Source organism: Diadema antillarum, unplaced genomic scaffold (assembly GCF_040938485.1).
Source record: "Diadema antillarum isolate AM-2024a unplaced genomic scaffold, OU_Dant_1.0 seq00000701_RagTag, whole genome shotgun sequence".
NCBI lineage: Eukaryota > Metazoa > Echinodermata > Echinoidea > Diadematoida > Diadematidae > Diadema > Diadema antillarum.
This window is the reverse complement of record NW_027271606.1, coordinates 202,384-224,426: the sequence shown is the minus strand read 5'-3', so window position 1 is coordinate 224,426 and position 22,043 is coordinate 202,384. Positions and strand designations below refer to the sequence as shown.

At 39.7% G+C, this 22,043-nt stretch overlaps 1 protein-coding gene across 1 annotated transcript in view; it reads left to right on the top strand.

Annotated features, from left to right (window-relative positions):
* Positions 1–21,977, top strand: part of LOC139737716 (MAM and LDL-receptor class A domain-containing protein 1-like) — a 36,239-nt gene extending 14,262 nt beyond the window's left edge. The window contains exons 13-31 of the mRNA XM_071648390.1: positions 194–418; positions 2,593–2,784; positions 4,559–4,729; positions 5,320–5,502; positions 5,810–5,947; positions 6,977–7,102; positions 7,596–7,678; positions 10,189–10,351; positions 10,730–11,019; positions 12,110–12,220; positions 13,151–13,352; positions 14,306–14,578; positions 15,550–15,677; positions 16,620–16,827; positions 17,837–18,093; positions 19,055–19,222; positions 19,951–20,197; positions 21,548–21,668; positions 21,887–21,977. Of these exons, the coding sequence (XP_071504491.1) occupies positions 194–418; positions 2,593–2,784; positions 4,559–4,729; positions 5,320–5,502; positions 5,810–5,947; positions 6,977–7,102; positions 7,596–7,678; positions 10,189–10,351; positions 10,730–11,019; positions 12,110–12,220; positions 13,151–13,352; positions 14,306–14,578; positions 15,550–15,677; positions 16,620–16,827; positions 17,837–18,093; positions 19,055–19,222; positions 19,951–20,197; positions 21,548–21,668; positions 21,887–21,977 (3,377 nt within the window). The remainder of the gene's footprint in view (positions 1–193; positions 419–2,592; positions 2,785–4,558; positions 4,730–5,319; positions 5,503–5,809; positions 5,948–6,976; positions 7,103–7,595; positions 7,679–10,188; positions 10,352–10,729; positions 11,020–12,109; positions 12,221–13,150; positions 13,353–14,305; positions 14,579–15,549; positions 15,678–16,619; positions 16,828–17,836; positions 18,094–19,054; positions 19,223–19,950; positions 20,198–21,547; positions 21,669–21,886) is intronic.
* The last annotated feature ends 66 nt before the right edge of the window (positions 21,978–22,043 follow it).

Sequence of the window (22,043 nt, the reverse complement as noted above, 5' to 3'; positions counted from 1 at the left end):
TGAATGCATTGGTTGTTTGTATGAATTAAAATTTGTTCACTTTGTAAGTCTTGTTAACCTTTGAATGGCACAGAAAACCCTGTAGCATGGTATACACCATCCAAAGTCTCTGACACAGATAGGATTCAGGGAGTTCAACTAGAAATGAAAGTGAACTGCATGGAAGTCAAGATTTTCTGTGTCTGTCATGTAGATACGGGAACCCTCAGAGTATACCAGACAATCTACCCTGAGACTGAGGCGATAGAGATTTGGAGCAAGGCTGGGGAGCAGGGTAATGCCTGGCTGTTGGCTGAGGTAGACACCACAGCAGGCAGCTACCACAAGTTTACCTTTGAGGGCGTCGATGGCTTGAACTACGCTGGCGACATCGCAATCGATGACATCGAGTACCGAGAGAATGCATGTGACTATGTGGGTGAGTCTTGAAGCTATGAGGTGCAATAGTCCACTTTCTCCTTTGCAGATATGCAACAGATATGTTCATGCTATGTTTCTGTGCAGAGAGGATTAAGACCCTCATACATGTATAAGCTGCTTTTTATCAACCCTTGATGAGAGGATTATTTTTCCCAAGAAGTAGGCTATTATAGGAAAAAGACCAATAGATGTGCATGAAATTCAGATAAAGATGATCCATACTGTGAAGTATTGCTTGTCTGTACTTGAGCAAATGTTCTTTATTTATACGAGACTGCTTCCCACACTGATCTTGGGCAAGGCAATCTCAAGATGAACTGTATGATGTGTTCACATCTAGTTTGGATTTTAGCAAGACCTGAGTGATGCTGATAAATGAGTGTAAATAATGGTGATAATAATAAAAATAGTATATATGTGACCCTGCACCACAAAACCAACAAAGATTCGCCAGACATGGATTTTTAGTTAAGGGCAGATTCTGAAAGAGCAAACTCTAAGCTTTAAAATGACGTATATCTCAACTCAAACGGACTCTCATAACCTATCTAAATATTGGAAAGAAAGCACACACTCTGGAAACGTGTGAACTGAGAAAAGAGGCTCTGAAGTACAGGGTCTATTCAAGCGCTTAATTTTTACCAACTTGTGATACCTGTGCGATGAATAGGACAAGAAGCAGAATGTAAACCACCGTACACATTATGTACGTAGCAACAAGAATGAAGGGATTATCAGATCAAGCTGAAATTTAGCATGCTCAATTAACTCATTCTGTCCATGACTAATGCCAACTTTCAAAGCAGTATAATTATCCTGTCAAAAGTTATTAAGAGTTGAAAGTGTAGAGTGCTCAAATGATTTTCAAGAAATAAAAATGGGCCTCTAAGACATACCTGACCACACTAATCTATCAAAAAAGGGTTGTAGAAAAACTGCTGAAAACCCATTTTTCCATTCATTGTATGATTCCAAACTCAAGAACAATGTAGGAGAAGAGTAGCTCTTTCAGAAAATGTGAAAAACCCGAAATTGACTTGGTTTACCGGTTTCACCTTTTGTGAGTCCTCACGTAAAATAAAGGGGTGCAACTTTTTGTTCGTTTTGTGATGCACGGTCACATATATGACTTATATTGCACCAAATCCACTCTGTAGAGTGCTCAAGGTACATACATAGATGTACTATTATCACCCCAGTCACTGGATAGGCTTAAATTACATGTATTTCAATGTTCACTCTCCACTCCCTGGGGAGCATTCCTGCCAGTTATCATCTTACAGGCAGGCACATGCTGATCAGCCAACATAATCATTCTCATCCTACCGGGTACCCATACATATTCCTGGGTAGAGAGCAGCAATGTGGACAAAGTGCCTTGCTGAAGGGCAAACATGTCAGGCTTCGTTTGGCTCGAGCCCATGAACCCATACCATGTTCATGTGATTCGGAGATGTGTGCTCTTACACATAAACAAATTAAAAGCTGTGAAATGGTAAATGTTGACCAAAACTAATTCTGATAACAGAGACAATGAACTATGGTGCATAAATGATTATTCAAAGAGAGTAGACAGTGTAGGTGCTGGCACATCAACAAGTACAGTCAGGCTCATTGAACGGGCCCTGTTCTGGTATAACTTTGCAGAAAGACAGTGGAAAAAAAAATACTGCCATTCTTATGCAACTGTTCACACCAATCATGCACCGTACAGTGGTAGCCAGAATAGTCACTAGAATATTTTTATGTGATTGCTTGGGGATTGATTCGATGCGGTAGTGGCTACTGAACCCATTCCGTGGCCCAGGCCGGATTCAGTGTCATGTGGCTTCCATTGTGGCAGTGCTTTACAAATGGTAACAAGAAGGTTAACCAGATCATTTTGTTAAAACTTTTTTTTAAAGAAAAAAATCCCAAAAATTTATTTTCAAGGAGCGAAGAAATAGTACAGTTTTACACTGTCATTTGTTTGTCATGTTATCACAGGATAGCTTTATCTGTGAGTTGAACTCTTGTTCTATGAGCTATTTAAAAGAATTAACAAAATGATATGCAACTAATTACTAAAATAAAGTAGGTGAAAAACATGTTTTTCTTTGCAATGAAGTGAGAAGGATACTACAGTAGTAAATTTTAACTATAAAGTACTTCACAATCCTTCACCCTTTACAGCTCCTCCCACCACCCCAGCCCCCACCCCGACTCCATACCAGTTCTCCCCCTGGGATTGTACCTTTGAGGATCAGACCCTGTGCTCCTGGACCCAGGGGACCAATGATGACTTTGACTGGCAGCTCCAGAGTGGTAGCACTCCATCCGTTGGAACTGGACCCCCCGCTGACCACACCACCCAGACTATCAATGGTATTTTTATGCCTCCGCCACGAAGTGGTGCCGGAGGCATTATGTTTTCGGGTTGTCCGTCCGTCCGTCCGTCCGTCCGTCCGTCCTTCCGTCCGTCCGTCCTTCCGTCCGTCCGTCCTTCCGTCCGTCCGTCCTTCCGTCCGTCCGTAATGAATTTTGTGGACAGGGTAACTATCAAAACCTTTTGAGGTATCCTAATGAAATTTGGCATGTATGTGTATTAGGGGGTGAAGTTGTGCCTATCAACTTTTGGGTGCACATGCTCAAGGTCAAAGGGCAAAAGGTCAAGGTCAAATGCTTAAAATTGCACTATTTCCCCCATATCTATGCATTGCCTGAAGATATTTTCTTGAAACTTAGTGTATACATGTATTACCCAATTAAGATTCTTTGGTGAAAGTTTGGGGTCATGAGGTCAAAAGGTCAAAGGTCAAAAGGTCACGTAAAATGTTAAAATTTCACTTTTTTCTCTGTATCTTGGAAATTGTTCAAAGTATCTTTATGGAACAAAGTATACATGCATATACTGACTGGCAGTAGTTAGGTAGGGAATTGGGGGTTCATGGGGTCAAAGGTCAGGGGTCAAAGGTCAAGGGCAATACTTTGAAATTTTACTATTTCCCTTATATTTATGCAATGCCAGCAGGATTATTTTTTTTTAAACTTAATGTATGCATGTATATTACCCACTAGAGATTCTCTGGGATTTTTTTTTTGCCAAGAAGGTCAAAGATCAAAAGGTCAAAGATCAAGTGAAAGTGCTGAACTTACTACTTTCTCCATATCTTGGAAGTGGCTCAAGTAATCTTTAAACTTAGTACATATTTATGTATGTTCTGCCTGATAGTGATTCTCTTATGAATCAAAGACCAGATGAAAATGATAACAATTTACTGTTCAATACAGAAATTGCACTTTTTCTCCATACCTTGAAAATTACTCAAGTGCGTAAACTTATGAAAGGGTCAAAGTCGAAGTTAAAGTACATGCTCTCCTATTCATCCAATTAAACATAGGTCAAGGAAGGTAAACATTCGATACATTTGTGACAAACATGTACTTTTAATATTTTGCCAATTTTGTGAAAATGTAATCACACATTGTCCACATGTACTATAGACCTATTAGGAGAATCATGCATTATGGCGGAGGCATACCAGTCGCCATAGCGACATTTCTAGTTTCATTTTTATTTCATTTATTAATTTCTGGAACCTTTTTCATGAACAAAATTTAAGAGAATGCATACAAAAGTATTTAAATCATATTAGTTGTTTAATGGTGCTTAACCTTCTGTTCTTACAGATAATGGCCTTCAATCAGTACAAGCCAGGTTACTTTATGTCTAGAATCATGTCATTTTATAGGGTCCAAATAATAATGGTATGAGTGTTTCTACCAGGCATTGTGACGTTAAAGCAAGCTTTGCAGTTGGAAAATATGTTTAGCTTAACCGTTGAAGACTAGTCCCAAGTATTGTATACTCAGGCAAGTGTCTGTGGGAAATGCATGTTGTAGCAAAATCAGCCCGTCCTCCATGGGTTAAATTGGAATAGATTTGGCCTGTAGCAGGCATGTGGAATGTGCAGTCCACGCAGGATTTTTGCAGAAAAACACAGCTAGATTTTGACAGGACTTTGGCATAAAAAGAAGTTAAATCTTTGCATGCTTGGAGTGCTGATTGACACACTAAGCCCTGTAGCATTATACACACTGTCCTAAAGTCCCTGGCGCATAAAGGGTTAACAAACACACCACTCTGAACTGCCGACAGGTTACTACGTCGTCATCGATGCCAGCTCAGCTGGGGAGAACCAGCGGGCGAGGCTTTACAGTGATGACATCACTGAAGGGGAACACAAATGTCTTGCCTTCTGGTATCACATGTACGGTGCTCACGTTGGCGATCTGACGGTTGGATACGGGGATACGGACGGTACACCAGGTAATCAAATCACCGTTTGGTAGTATGAGCCTGTAGACTACCAATGATAATAAGTATTGCATGCAGGGCAGATACACAAAGCTTGTGAAGAACTGCAGTGTTTGGGTGAAGATTGATTGCATATATCTGCCAAAAACATATGTATTGGTGATAGAAACTTTTCATAGGGTAGATTGTGCTCTTTCTAAGTTGGCTTTGCATCTTTTTGTTGCCGTGTGAATGGAAAGTTCATGCATAAATTGCTATGTGGAGTCTTTGAGAAAGAATTTCTCAAAGAATATTTGAGGTTTGTAGATATCAACATTATCTGAAATAATTTCTTCTTTTTCAGCTTCTATTATGATGTATGTATTTTCAGTCTTTTTGCTTTGATGTAAAGTGCCTTGAGCATTTAATCAGTGGAGAATGGCAGTATAGAAATTATATGTATTATTATTGTTATTATTATTATTATTATTATTATTATTATTATTGTTATTATTATTATTATTATTATTATTATTATTATTATTACTTCATGATATGTGATGATTAGAGTGAAACATTTATACTGGGTCAGATAATGATAATTAAGACCTTTATCTTTTCAGATGGTGCTGTGATATGGTCCATGTCTGGAACCCAGGACTACAGCTGGACCATTGGTCTTGTGTCCTTCACGGCCACCGATGACCACCCCAAGGTCTACTTTGAAGCCACGGCTACGGCTGGTAACCAAGGCGATATCGCCCTGGACGACATCTTTGTGCTCGATGGCTACTGCCCACCTCAAGGTGGGTTAAACTGCACACTGTCTTCTTAAAGTGATTATTTAAAGAAAATTCCCTTTTGGCATAAGTTTATATGCTGTGTTTTATGCAACTGCAGGATGAGGAGCATTAGGTCCCCTCCTAATGATATGTAATGACACAAATGTGGCTTGCCAATTGGAAGTACTTTTTGTTCCCTCTGGACTTGAACTGAGGACCCTAAGGTTGAGTGTCCTCTGTCATAACCACAGAGCCAAAACAACTCCTCCATCTCTAAATCACAAGGACAGGGTGGTCTTCACAGTGTAATGTTAACTCCTTCTTTTTGCAGTCTTCTGTGACTTCACTGCCGATGACAGCTGTGGCTACCAGAATGATGATACTGATGAGTTGGACTGGAAACGTGATAGAGCCTTTGGATCATTTGGCAACAGACCTCTGTACGACCACACCTCTGGTGCAGCAGAAGGTATGTTGGCAGTGTAAATGGCACACTTTAGGGCAACAGATCTGTGTATGATTACACCTCTGGTGCAGCAGAAGGTATGTCTGCAGTGTACAAATGTAAGTGGCACATTTTGAGGCAACAGATCTGTGTATAATTATACCTCTGGTGCAGCAGACGGTATGTCTGCAGTGTAAATGGCACATTTTGGGGCGACAGATCTGTGTATAATTATACCTCTGGTGCAGTAGAAGGTATGTCTGCAGTGTAAATGGCACACTTTGGGACAACAGATCTGTGTATGATTACACCTCTGGTGCAGTAGAAGGTATGTCTGTAGTATAAATGGCACATTTTTAGGCAACAGATCTGTGTATTATTACACCTCTGGTGCAGCAGAAGGTATGTCTGCATTGTAAATGGCACACTTTGAAGCAACGGATCTGTGTATGATTACACCTCTGGTGTGGCAGAAGGTATGTACAGTGGGCATTGTGACTTGCACTCTTTGGTGCAACACATCTGTGTATGGTTTATACACCTCTGATGTAGCAGAAGGTACATGTACACATGTGTGTGTGTGTATGTAGGCAGTATGATTTGCACACTTTGGGGCAACCAATCTGTGTATGATTACACCTCTCGTGTAGCAGAGGTTATGTGTGCCATATAAAGGACACATGGGGAGGTGGGGGAGGGGGACAAATCTGTACAAATTATTACACTTCTGGTGTAGCAGAATTTGCCATATGCAGTGTGAATGGTGCACTTCATGGCATCAAATATGAATGTGTACATTGTAATTACATATATGTGTATGTGATAAAGTAGAAGGTATTCAATGTGAATTGAATAATTTTAAATCAAGAAAACCATGAAGTAGATAAAACATGAAATGTCTTTTTTTGTTAGTTTGCCTTTCTATATTCCGTGCAATAAAATAGATGATGTTACACCAGATGGGGTAGAGTTCAAATTCTTTGCAGGTTTACACCTGGTGTAGATACACTTGTGTACATGATGACGATTTCCCTCCATTACCATTCTCTCCAGGGTTCTACATGATGATCAGCCCAAACAACAGAATCTCGCTTGGAGACAGTGGTCGATTGCTGTCGCCGTCGTACACCAGGCCATTTGGTGGCACTTCTTGTGCAAGGTTCTGGTACATGATCAGTGGTGAGTGGTTCCCATTTAGTCCTACCTTTCCTGGTGTGACCCTTTGACCCAGTAAGAATTCATTTTTGTAGCTTATTGCATTATCCTTTCATTTTCAGTTTGACTATTCATTGTGAGTGCTTCATAAAGTAGAATGATATATCAAAAAAACCCTTTCATAAACCCTTTGCTGATGATAGATATTTAAGTATACATATAATTAAAAATGTATAATGGTCTGTTTTACTAGGAGAATACTAAGAAACCTTTCTCTAGTTGGCAACACATTGTGACAGAAATGATATGTGCTGTAGCAAAAATGCTGGATGAAATAATGTTGTCGATAAAATTGTGAAGATTCATAACTTCCTGTTATTTGAATGGTCGATTCAGTTCTCTTCAAACTTTCTCTGAGTAGCCATCAATTTTTCTCCATTTGCTGAATTCCATGTGTACATGAGTAGGGAAACTCCCCTCCCCCAAACGATCTGACTCCTTTCATACTTCTTTGTAGACACATTTGGAACTTTCACTGTGGAGGCGCTGTATAGTGAAGATGGAAGTCTGATACCCACTGGCCACTACAAGAAATACACTGTAAGTTTCCTTTTTAGGACCATTCTCATTACAAAAAATGTGACATAAGCACTTATGAAGTTTTACACCCTTTGTCCTCATTATTCCGAAAACTTGTGAAATTAGCTATGATGAAGAAATCGGAACATTTCAGGGAAAAATGCGCGTGCCCAGTTTATTCATTCAACATATGCTAAAGGAAAAGCAAATGCAGAACCCATTTGATATTTCTGCTGTGTGTATATCCTCATTACAGAGCACCTTGCAAACTTTTATGCACAGTTAGATAACTTTGCACTCTAACCTGCAAGTTTTTTGTGAAGTGTAAGATTATCAATTGAATTTGGTAAAGTTGTTGGGCAACCTTCACCTTATCTTTACAAGTTTTCTACCTTTGTGAGTTTTAAAGCCCTCTGAGAATGATGTCTACTTTCCCAAAGGATACTGGAAATATTACATTATGAATTTTCTACCCAGTGTTTGTCCTTACACCCACTCCCTCTGATTTGCTTATAATTAGAATGAATTTTCTTTCAGGATTTTAACAAGATGTATACACTTGCCAGAACTTGTTTCTCCCATTCGTAAACTTTCGTGCCATTTACAGTGTATGTATATGTATCCTAGCGTTATTGATAACAAAGAATGTAGTTCATGGTTTTCCACCTACAAGTCATTTTTTTTTCAACAATTAAGTATGTTTGCCCATGATTTATTATCATGCTACTATTAAAACTCTGTATAATCTGTGTTTATTTCCATCAGTGAAGGGCAGTTTGTCAATCACTCGGCAGTAGAAACAACTCTACAGAAGAATCATTAATTCTAATAAATATGCTGTACTTGTTGCCATTGAAGGGATCAGAGCTGTCACTGGCTGTTGCACTGAATGCTTGGTAGTCTAGTGAATATGATGCCTTGCTGGTTTGAGTCCTACACCCAGTATGTATGACCATGATTTCTAATCATGGCTACTGCTAAAACTTGGAATAATCAGTGTTTTTTATGGTAATGTAGGGCAATTCATCAATCAGTTATGGGTCTTATGTTTTTGTTTTTCATTTTTTAGCTCACCTGAGCCAAAGGCTCAAGTGAGCTATTGCGATCGCCCTTCGTCCGGCGTCCGTCGTGCGTCGTGCGTCGTGCGTCGTGCGTCGTCCGTCGTCCGTCGTCCGTCGTCCGTCGTCCGTCGTCCGTCGTGCGTCGTGCGTAAACTTTTTACATTTTCATCTTCTTCTTGAAAACCCCATGACCGATTTTCATCAAACTTGGCAGGTAGCATCCCTAGGGGGTTAGGAACTCAATTTGTTAAAATGGGCACCATGCCCCACCCAGGGGGCCCCCAGGGGGGCCCAAACCCCCCAAAATTAAGGAATCTGTAAAAATCTTCTTCTCTAGAACCAGAAGTGATAGAGCGAAGTTAATACTATGAGTTAGTACATTGATGACTGTAGTTTCAAGTTTGTTCATGGCAGAATCAGGGGTACCCCCCTTGGGACCCAGGGGAGGGGGGTGGGGAAGGGTTCTAATGGGGCCTAAATTGTACATTTTCATCTTCTTCTTGAGAACTCCATGACCCATTTTCACCAAACTTGGCAGGTAGCATCCCTAGGGGGTTAGGAACTCCATTTATTAAAATGGGCACCATGACCCACCCAGGGGGCCCCCAGGGGGCCCAAACCCCCCAAAATTAAGGAATCCGCAAAAACCTTCTTCTCTAGAACCAGAAGTGATAGAGCTAGGTTAATACTAGAAGTTAGCACATTGATGACTGTAGTTTCAAGTTTGTTCATGGCAGAATCAGGGGTGCCCCCCTTGGGACCCAGGGGGGGGGGGGGGGGGGGTGGGGGTGAGGAGGGGTCCTAATGGGGCCTAAATTGTACATTTTTATCTTCTTCTTGAGAACCCCATGACCCTTTTTCACCAAACTTGGCAGGTAGCATTCCTAGGGGGTTAGGATCTCAATTTGTTAAAATGGGCACCATGCCCCGCCCAGGGGGCCCCCAGGGGGCCCAAACCCCCCAAATGAAGGAATCTTTAAAAATCTTCTCTAGAATCAGAAGTTATAGAGCTGAGATAATACTATGAGTGAGTACATTAATGACTGTAGTTTCAAGTTTGTTCATAGGAGATCCAGGGGTGCCCCTCTTGGGGGTAGGGGGAGGGGGGTGGTTGGAAGGGTCCAAATGGGGGCCTGAATTGTACATTTTCATCTTCTTCCTGAAAACCTCATGATGGATTTTTGTCAAACTTGGCAGGTAGCATCCCTAGGTGGTCAGGATCTCAATTTATCAAACTGGGCACCATGCCCCACCCAGAGGGCCCTAGGGGGCCCCAATTCCCCCAAATTAAGGAATCTTGAAAAAATTGGGCCCTTATTGTACATTTTCATCTTCCACTTGAGAATGCCTCGTCAAATTTTGGTAGAGCTGTGAATAATTTAGATTAGTGACTGCGTGAAAGGTGAACTTGCGATACTATGGTGAGCGCTAGACCCGCGGGTCTCTTGTTTGTTGTTGTTTGGTCTTTAGGATCCCACAAATAGATTCTGGACACAGGGAACCTTGGAAGTCACTTCAGACTATGACAACATCTTTTCCTTTGAGCTAACAGTAGACACACTGGACAGCTCTGGAGAGTATGTTGCCATTGATGATGTCATGGTCCTAAGTGTAGCCTGCACTGAACAGCTTGGTGAGTACCAAAAGGCAGCAAGTCACAAATCATCCAAAATTTGACATTTTGATTATATTTGATATTTTATAGAGCCGGCACTTGGCTCATATTGGTTATTTTGTGCTAGTTTACTTTACTTGAATTCATCTACTCTGCAAACAAGGAGAATTTTATTACTGTACTTTTTTTTTTTTGTGCTAGTATGTACAAGGAACTGTGTGCAATTGAATTTCAATTTATATTCATCCATGATTGAATGTTTGTATACTTACATCTGTTGTGAAAGAAATCTGAGTGGCTTACAATGGAACTCATAGTTTAATGTGATCTTTGAAGAACTTTCATCCTCATTTCTTTATTGTTGCTATGTTTCGTTTGTTTGATCCTGTATTGCAGCAACTTGTGACTTTGAGACAGACATGTGTGACTGGGCCAACACCCAGAATGGTGATGAGCTGGACTGGTTGCGGCACACTGGGTCCACAGACAGCCAGGACACTGGGCCCCTCACCGACCACACCACGGGCACCATCTCCGGATGGTACATGTACATTGACTCGGGCCTGGGTGCTCGAGGGTCCCGTGCCCGGCTGGAGTCCTCTAGCATAGAGGTGCCAAACAGTATGGTGTGTTTCAGCCTCTGGTACCACATGAAGTGTGCTGACAACAGCCTGAGTACCATCTTTGTAAGTTCGATGAATAAAGACTCTTCACATTTTTTTCCTCTTTTTTTTAAATCCTCTCTCCGTGCTGGACAAGTCTTTATGAAATTTATTCAGAGTTAGAGTTGTGTTTGAACTTTTCATTGAGGCAAACAGGTTTGGTTGATACGAGACTTGACTCACACAAAGTACTTTCTGCACAATTATTTCAAATAATGAATTGTTTAAAGTAATTATAATTTGTACATTGTGCAAGCGATGTTACTTCTTTTACTCAATTTTCCTCTTCCTCATCCTGTTCCTCCTCCAGTGGCTGTTTCATGCAAAAATGTTTGAAATGAAATTTAAGCTGAGGTGAATTGCAGTTACCATGGCAGTAACTCGAGATGCTCACAGCTGATGGGTATTTCCTGTCTGTTGCCATGGTGACTGTTGTGATTGCATGTAATGTATGACATGGTCCTCCATCCCGTCATCTTCCTTCCTGTTCCTTCCATTTCTTCTTCATTTTCACCTTTCCTCTTCTCCTGTCTCTGCCAGCTCATCTCCCCTTTTCCCTCCCTTGTTTAAAGGCATTATTTACCATTTGCAGATGAAATAAAAATCCAGCTTTAGTGCTCCAAAATAGTTCTAAAATATTACTTAGGAATAGAAACATCAATGTAAAAATGTTGATATGTATAATCAATGATAAGTATTGTTGAATATACAAAATGCGAACAATAGTTATAATGAAATTATTTATAGAATAAACCGTCACCCTACAGTTATGGTTTATTGATAAAAATAGGGATATCTCCTTATGTCTTATGTTTTATAGCAAAGTCTTTCTATGATATGATGTTTTGTGATACAACTGACCTACACATATGCATCAAATGCGATAAGTTGACCATTTGTAAATCACTACTCCTAATGGTAAGCAATCCCTTTAATTCCATTCATTCAAATCATCAGTCTAGTTGAGCACCTAGACTCGGTCGGAATCGAAACCAAGCCATTTGATTGCAGGCTGAAGCACTTCTGACTGAGCCTCATTACCGCCCTGGTTAACATGAAGAATCTTAAGTTTCCCCTTTATCCCCTGTCATTCTTTCTTTTTTTTCCCCACCAGATTTCGTGGGAGACTGCCTGGCAGGTCAACACTATCACCTCCATCTCAGCAAGCAGTGATGATCTTTGGATTTATCGCCAGATGAACTTTTATGTGACTGAACAGTACAAGGTACTGGATAGAGAGATATATATGAAAGGCAGTGCCCAAGGCAGTTCCTTACCGGACAAGATGTGAAAAAATGAAAAAGAATTATAACTCTTCATCAAAGGCTGAATTGAATCGTATCACCTTGCAGTTGCATTGGATGGTGATAACGATAAAAGAACAAGAACTGTTCAGTTTTGTATCTGTTATTTTCAGTACAGTTGTCATCATTTTATTAGTGTTCTTATGATAATTACCATGATTATTATCATGATTAGAGTAGTACTAAAAGTGGAAGTAAGAAGTGATAATGATAATAACATGAATGCCCAAAATTATGCCAATTGTAATGATTATGATGACTATAAGTGTGCTGATTTTACCTAATGATAAAGATGCTCGATGTGCTGATAAAACTCAAAATAAAAAAAAAATGTCAAGGGAAATCTGAACAAAAACAACAAAAAGATGTGACCATTTGAATATCACAGAGCGTTGTCTTACAAGCAATTCAAAATGGCTGCCATAGTCATGGACTACATCTCCTAGCTGCTCTGTGGGCCATGTGGCCTCAAATAATGTGTGGCATTATGCTCTTTATCAAGAACATCAATGTTCCAAGTGAATTAAGTATATGGTATCCAAACTCTATTGTAAGTTGACATATATTCTCTTTATTAAACAACCCAGGAACAAATGTCTTCCATAATAAGCTCACCTTTGTGTCATCTTTAAAGAGATGACAAGCTGCTAATTTTGTCTCTTGGATAGGGATAGTGCTTTATTTCTCAGTCTGTTTCTTTAGTTTTGGATTTGTAGCAGTTACTGAACTACTCCTAAAATTGGTTGACAAGTTCAGATTTGTCGGGTTTTATGCTCACAAATTTTATGGGGTGGACAGTATTATCATTATGTCAATGTTATTAATGCTTTTGCAAATTGTCATCATTTTAGATGCTGATTGAAGGTGTACTGGCAGAGAGTGACACCTGTGACATTGCCATTGATGATCTCTACCTGTTTAATGGGGTGTGCAGCGGGACCGCCACCCCTGCCCCGCCCTTCCAATGTGATAGTGGTGATGAGCAGGTTGATGGAGACAAAGTCTGTGACATGTATTCAGACTGCACTGATGACTCTGACGAGGCCTTCTGTGGTACGTCAAGAAGATTTTGATGTTTCCCTTTAACCTCCTAATTGTTGGTGAACTGGGTATGCCATGTGTCAACTCTGTGGGAATGTGGACAATGCAGAGACTGGTGGCACTCCTTTCTCTGCAATATTAATGTCTTCGAGGTCTGCTAGTATTAACTTTGTGAGAAAGTAGTGACACCATTCTCTATGCCACTGTTAACTTTGGCCTTTGCAGTGGAGAGACTGGTGATGATCCTTTCTCTGCAGTAGTGATGCTGCTGAGGTGTGCTAGTAATCGTGTGAGAAGATAGCAGTACCACTCTCCGTGCCATTGAGTGACTGTTGGGAAACTGGGGTGCCATTTACCAGCTTAATGGGAATATTGACACTTCTTGGTGGCAATAAGTTCAGAGTTTTTTAGTACCAGGTACTTGACTCGACATGTTCAATATGAGATTCCAAGAGTAATACAAAAATTCCAAAGAACCACAAGGAACTGATGGCAGTGGGCTTCTGAAAAAAAAAAAATATATATAGAAACTCAATTGACTTTCACTTGCCTGATCGGCTACCAAAAGATACCTTTTTTTTTTTTTTTTTTTTTTTTTTTTTTTGGGGGGGGGGGGGGGGCTTTTGTAGCCCATTATCAATTTCCAGTGGCCACCACTAATGTTGAGCCCTGATATATGTACATATAATGAATATGTCTTTGAGGGTATACAATGCACATACTTGTATGCATGCATAATTGTATATTGTATGTATATACAATGTATATACATTGTGAATGTGTGTGAATGTTACACTAACATTCGCCCATAGAAAATTAAAGATGATGAGAGTGACAGAGAAAAAATTATACCGAGGGGAGAGAGAAACAACAGGATGAGAGAAAGAGAAAGAGAAGGAAAGAAGAGAGAGAGAGATTATGAGAAAGGTGAATCACAAGCCACTTTTCCTTTTTTGAATTTCCAGGAACCTGCACATTTGAATCCAACCCGTGCAACTACACAAGTGACCCAGACGGTCTGTTGCCTTGGATATGGCAGGGTGTTGGGTCTGGCACCCCTCCTCCCAACCTCCTTGTTCCTTCCGATGACTTTGATGGCTCTGCAGGGTCCTACATGGTGGTGGACAACACACAGACCCCCAAGGCTGGGGCAGAATACGCCCGCCTGGTATCACCGGAAATCAAGGGGGTTAGCAGCGGGTGTTCCATACAGCTCTGGTACTATCTGAGTGGGTCAGGTAACTTGATGGAAGGATAAGACATGCTGGTAGATTAGATTTCTGTCTGTCTGTGTTTCTTCATTTTTCTTAATTCATTCTTTCTTTCTCTCTTTCTCATCTCTTTCCTTTTATTCACATTATACGTGTATGGTTGATTCTTTTGGAGGTGGAGAAAACCAAATAAACTTGAACTTGAAATTTTCTTTCATTCCTTCTGTCTATGACATTCTGTAAGCTTGTACAATATTTTCCTCCCAAATATTACGATTTCCACATTATTAACTTAAAATGTGATTAAACTTTCTGAATGCTATTTCAGGGTCTAAAAATCTATTAACATCTTACATGTATTTTGCAGAAAACCCCATTCATTTTGGACAAGCGGTCACAGAGAAATGTGGATCATTTCAAAGCCTGTCATAGGTCTGTTCCTTCCAATCTTAGCACTTGGATGCTCTTTGAACTGCATGTATTGATGTGGGAATGCAATGGACAGAACTCTGAGAGAAGGGATTCCTGACATGCTCTACAAAACTCGTCATTTCTCTTTGACCACTGAAGCAAAACAGATGTTTTTTTGTTTTGTTTTGGGTTTGTTTTTAATGTGGGAATAAGATATTTTGGTGAAAAATTTTTTTTTAGATTAATAGTCAAATAATGGGTTAAGTGATGTCCTGTCCAAATCCCAACTGTCTTACTTCAAAAATGAAGCCACCACGGCATGTTAAAGGAAAGGCTATCCCATTTGCTGTAGTTCTTTGGCCGCCATGTTTTTTGGCTCTCCTGAACATTTGACATTTTGTAGATACGAGGTCTTGTAGCCCCAGCGACGTTTATAGTTTCATACCCTGAGATTATATTTGTATTGATTCACCATTCTTAAAGTTTGGTTGCAGAGGGTCCCATTGTATCTTTTTTTTTTTTTTGTGGCATACGGTATTATATATCTTATCCCTACTGACCACATTCTTTTTTTTTCTGTATAACAGATGAACTCAAAGTATCATACAAGACCAGTGTGACTGAGGAGACCATTCTGTACAGAGCGGCCACACCCATACAGGGCTCCTGGCAGGCTGAATTGTTCACTGTCGGCAGGATACGTAACCCATTCCAGGTTTGTACATGATATGAAAGTTCTTACTTATGAATCCAGGATGGAGTGTTTAGGGGTGGGTAGGGGGAGGGGTCATTTTGTTCTTAAAGATGCTGTGATTTTAGTGGCACTAGCAGTGGAAACACCCTGAATGTCGCAGTTGATTGGCTGTTTCCTGGCTGCTCTATGTTATAGTGTCTGCATTAATGTGTTATGGCATTATTGACCCTGGATGTAGCTTTCATGGAAGCTTGCCATCTCTACATGTATAGTTGCAACTTACTATGATTACAGAAGACTGTGTGAAATGGGCCCCATTTAATCAGTCTACACATTGTCTAGGGCATTATGACATTGGGACTACAAAGGATATCGAGACTTCATTGTAAAATGAGAAGCCCACTGTAACCACCTACAGTGGTGCTACAGATCAGCTGTGTGTGTATTTGGTAGTCTTCTCCATGGGAGTCCTGAATCATCCCAATCTGTGCAATCTGTACAAGTAAACATAATGTGTAAGCCTTGAGTTAAGGCTAACTGTAGACAGTTAAAAAAAACCCCTCATATTCGTACATGTCGTATTGAAATACATACATGTATCTCCTTAATTTTATTAGTGGGGCTAAAATTAAACCTTTAATGGGATGAATTGTACCAAGATATACAAATTCTCTATCGCATATTAAAACATTTTTGCCACTAGTGGTTGGATTCTTCCTCCAAATGCTACTTGCAAATGAAGGAGATGATCTTAATATCCAACCCCCCCCCCCCCCCCCCCCCCCGCGCAACAGTGTCTCACATAGGGGGTTCACTCTTGCAGTTCCAGTAAAGTGGAATTACTGTGGGTATTTGCAGCTGTAAGAGAAAAGAACATGAACGTGAACATGATGTGAAATTGAACTTGAAGTAGCTGTGCTATCAGCACTCTTAGTAATCTGATCTGATTTGTCTTGTTGGTAGTTCCATTTCCTGGGCAAACCTCACGAGACGGCACCCGACGGCGTCATCGCCGTTAGCGATGTGCGACTCTTCGCCTGCTCTTTCCCCAACAAGGAGGCCAGCTGCCAGGGAACGGACTTCACCTGCTCCAACAAGGGATGTATCTTTGATGAGGATGTCTGCAACTTTGCCGATGACTGTGGGGACTACTCTGATGAGTTCGTCTGTGGTAGGTGTTCAATTTACACAACAAATTTTAATCATTTTTAGGGAGATGCTTGCAAGCTGTGGAAAAGAATCTAAAGAGCAATATTTATGTTTGTGAAGGGAGAAATATATATAACACATGTCGAGTTAGTTTTAGTCTTGCAGGTATCTTTAACATTGAAGACATTCACAGTGGCTTCAAACAATGCTAGTATGTCATAGTGAACAAATAGAACCATGTAGCACCTTGCCTAACATACCTACATCTTTGTGACTGATTTCCAAGTTGTACAATGTATATTTGGTGAAATACAATGTATTTCTTTTTTGGATCATTTGTCTGTGGCATATTGAGCTCATCCTGGACATTAGTAACTTGTATAGTGCTCCCCCCAAAAATAATTGCATTTATATGCCACTTAATACAGGCATTTCTAAAAGTGCACTGGTTATATTTATACAAGAAAACTAGTAAACACAATAACATAAGGACAATGCAAAACCAAAATAATAGTACCGAAACGAAATATATTTCATTGTTCCATTCTTGACGTGCCAGGGCAATATATTTATATTTCCATTGAGACGTTCAAGTATGTGACATTGTAGTTCAAAGATACACTTCCATTACCTATGAATCTTCTCTTATATTTTTGCTGAGTTGACTCCATGTACTGATGGTTACCTAAAGTGATAATGATCTTTGAAGGGTAGATACCATCCCTCTGTATACCAAGAAAAAAATAAAAACAAACAAACACAAAAACATCAAATATAGATGATGTACAATCTCGTGTATTTCTAAAAGTTTATTAATAGAACTAAGTAACTTGTTTGTAGTTTTCCTACTTGACTCAAGTTTTTCAAATACTTTCATTATGACAAGACATATATTCCACATTAGTTTGTGGTGTGTTTTTTTCCTTGAACTTGACCTTTGACCTTGACACTGAAAATATCCATGCTGTGTAGTCATGTATTAGGTACATTGTATGTGTAATATGTGTCTCTCTGTTGCTTCCCGTGCACAGATGCATACACTGCAAGATGTAACTTTGAAGTGGACCAGTGTGCGTACACCAACCACCCTACCAGTCAGTTCATGTGGTATCGCATGTCTGCCGCCATCATCCCGGATCACTTGTATGCCCCGACCAGGGACCACACCACAAACAGCGTTGGGGGTTTCTACATGGTGGCAGATTTCCTTCTCATGAATGAAATTGGAGACTCTGCGATATTGGTATCCCCGACCTTCCAGGCCACTGGGCTCGTTGGCTCGTGTCAGGTCAGTCTACTCTCCTGTTTCCATGGCAACATATGATACTGTACATTACATCACGGAGTGTAAAATCATCCACTTCTTTGCAGATGGCTCTCAAGTCCAATTCTCCATCCCTTCTCAAGTATTGAATTGAATATTGCCATGGTATCATTTTTTATGTCTTTCAGAAAGTTCTAAAGTGTTTTGTGAAGAAAACTTCACTTGCTCCACTCATTTACACAAGGTCAAGAAAAACAAGTCGTATCCATAGATCCAGGTCACTGTAGAGTTGAAATGATTAAGCAAGGATAACTATGTGAAGTCGGGAGAATCTTAGTTAGTGGGACAGACTTAAAAATTGATGGCCCAGAAAACTAAAATGTGTGATAATTCATATTTTAAACCAGGGGCTGAATTGTGAAGTCATGACATCACACTCTCATCTGATTTGCATATGTAAATTAATTTGATATACTGTGAATGTCTGTGTTTGATACAGGAAAGCAGTTTGAAATTTAAAATTCGGAAAACTCCGTTACACGTATTCAGATTTTGATAACATTTTGACTGCCTTGTGTTTGTGTTGCTGAACTCTTCATATGAGCCCACCAAGCCATACACACCACATTTGTTTTGTGGTTTGGTGTAGCATATTGTGTTACAAAATGTGTTCGTAATTTTCTATAAACATTTGTATCATGAAACTTTTGCAAATTGGAGCCAACAGTTTTTTTTTTGTTTTTGTTTTGTTTTTTGCTGCATGAAATTTTTGTAAATTCCTGGCCATTGAAGAAATAGAGTATACTATGTATAATGGATTGTGTAGATATAAACGTTTGCATTTACTTTACCTTTGATAATCTTGGCTTTTTGCAAAATTTTCAAAAGATTTATGCACATTAAAATTTCTTGTGTTACAGTATCCTTGTTCAAAAGACTTGTGTAAACTTGTGTCTTTCTTTATATGTTTGTATTTTTGAATCAGATGCGCTTCTTCCTCTTCGGACATGGAAGTGACAGGGGGATAGTCAACATCTACACTCGTACAGAGACCTATGGAGTTTGGACATTAGTGGAGAGCTATGCAAACTTCTTCCTTGATAGCTACAGTTATTTCACTGAATCAGTGTCTGCTGGCAACAGTGATTTCCAGGTATGCGCTGGTCCTCCAAGGCAGTTTAACCAGACATTCAAGTAGACTCGTTTCTTTTGTTTGTATAACCGGATGGGAACAGTGAGCTGAAGACTTCTACTTTTAGAGATGTGCCCCTTTACATACACCTGAAATTAAATTCTAACAAGTCAATTTATGCAAAGCAGTGTGAAAAGTATTGATCCTTGTTTGTAGACACCCAAAAAATTGTCTGTTAGTGATAAATGATGCTATACAAAAATTGGTCCAGCTTGTTTGTTTGTTTGTTTTTCTTTAGAAACTGTTGTGATACTTTGCCCTGCATGGTGTGTGAGAAATATTTAAGAAACCATCTATTAATTTGCAGCTGAGTGATTCTTTCTGCTGTTAATAGTGGAAAATAAAATTGATTTTCACATTGTGATGCAAAAAACAAAACAAAACTCCTGTTTGTAAAAGCTGCCCTTGTGTATCCATCATTCTGTAAGATTAACATATTGTGTAAGTTTGTAAATTACAACATACTGGATCATACTTACATATATTGCATTGATGTAGCCTACCAGGTGATGAGAAATAAAAATGAGGTTTATACTTGTTAGAATATATGTGTAACTATGGTCCTGAAAAACAAAAAACAAAAAACAAACAAACAAACTTGAATGCTTTAGCTTTCATAGCAGTCATGTACCGGTACACCAAATCATAGTTCTCACTAACACATCACATCTCACTAACCTTGTGTACAGGTGGTGATTCAGGCTGTAGCTACCACTGGACCCAACGCTGCTATCGCCATTGACGACATCAGCTTTGAGAACTGCCCCCTAGCCAGCAACCCTCTGCCACAGGGTTCCACGACTCCTGTTCCGACCACCCTGGCACCGTGCCCGGTGTCGACCGACTTCCAGTGTGGGGATGGTCAGTGTGTTAGCCAGGATCTGGTGTGTGACTTCAAGGAGCATTGTACTAATGGGATGGACGAAAAAATCTGTGGTGAGCACCTTCACTTTAATCCATTAAGTCACATATATAATGTTAATGTGGTTTGATGCTACAATGTATATATTTTTTTATTACTTCACAAGGTAGAGTAAAGAGGATGCTTTTAATTTATATTGTTTATTCTTCATATAGGTTTGTGTGTCTTACAGTAGGTACAGAATTTTCAAAGGTCCCCTTTCTGGTAAATCTATGGTTGGTTCATATATTTGGCAACATACTTTAGTAGAACATGCTTTCTTTCTCTCAAATTTACAAAAGTTGGAAAATGGTTCTTGGATTTTGTGCAGATCTAGTGGCTGCAACCAATTTAATCTTTAATCTTTCTCCCTTACAAGATCTACAGGATACCTCAGAGATGCCAATTTAGTGATGAGATGATCATTGTCTTTGACAGCAAATTTTACCCAAGTTTTAAAGTTAAAATGTCATAATTTAATGATGCAGAAATTCACTTTTGAATTGGCAACTATTTTAGTGTCCATATTATATCAAATTGTATTTAAAGAAGATTATACCGACTGATACGAATTTGTTTTAACAAAAATCCCAAAGTTATCTTGTATTGGCTTGATTTGATTCTTGAGAAGAAGACTCTTTTGGAACTGTAACATAAAAAGCTGTTATTTGCTGTGAGGAGTTTGAACATTTGAACCATAAACATATCAAAGATGGGATGATAACAAAGAGTGCAATATTGAAGATGGAGCTGGATTTGCAGATGTGTTGGCTACTAATTGTATTCAGGAATCATTTCATTGGATTTCTATTGTTTTACAGTTCCAGGCACTGAATTTTCCAAGCTTTTTTTTTAATATCAGCATACAGTAACCATCCAGACTTGATCTACAGTAGATGTAAAGTTAGCGAGCCATTTCAGGTGAGGCAATGTGCCTCAGTTGAGCAAGAATGCCATTCTGATGCAATAGGTGTCAAGTAGATGAGATAATCTGTACGTTGACAAGTTCTTAAACATCTGTGCCACTCAGCAGAGAAAGCACAGTAAGGGTTAAGGCAGACACAAGAATAAGTGCAGGGAACAGGGGCGGGTCCAGGAATTCCGTAAAGGGGAAGCACTTTTACAAAAGTAAAGTGGGGAGCATGGGTCCCTCCCCCTACTTTTTTCTTTTTATGTCTTTTGTTTAAAGAAAAGATAAAGAGGGGGTGTGCGCTGGTGTGCCACTGGGGAAACAAATCTGCAATAGAAAGTAGAAGCAGTATTTAACTTATCAAGCTCAAGTTGGACATATTTAGGAGATGTGGGTAGCAGACTTGAGTGATGTATGAAGCCCTCCCTCTATAGTCTGTAGACTGAACAATGCCGTGGTTGTGTCCTCCATGCAGGAGCCTGTGAGTTTGATGATGAGAATCTGTGTGGGTCAGAAAGCTTTGGTTGGCAGAGGATTCAGGCAGGAGAAGATCCTGACTATCCACCGGCTGATCACTTTGATGATTATAGCAGTAAGTACACAGTCACCTTTCACACTGGTGGAAGTAGAGACCAGTCACCCTTACCTCTAATACTACTGGTATTATTCACATTTTGTGACATCATCATAAAGATTGCGATTTTCCACGGCCACCAATTATTAACATGTCTTCATTGAAAATGGCAATGCCTTCTGTAGAACCTTGCAGATTAAGATGCCACAACTCTTTTACTCTTTTCTGCACCCCTGTCAGGAGGGACCTTCCCAGATTTCTTGGTGTTCTATTCAACCTTGGTGGCAGTATGACCCCTGACCTCACCATCAACAACTCTTACATCATGTAGCCACCATTGTTGTAGATTCTTACATTTACACTGCCATCCTTACATCAATTATAGGTTTGTCATTGC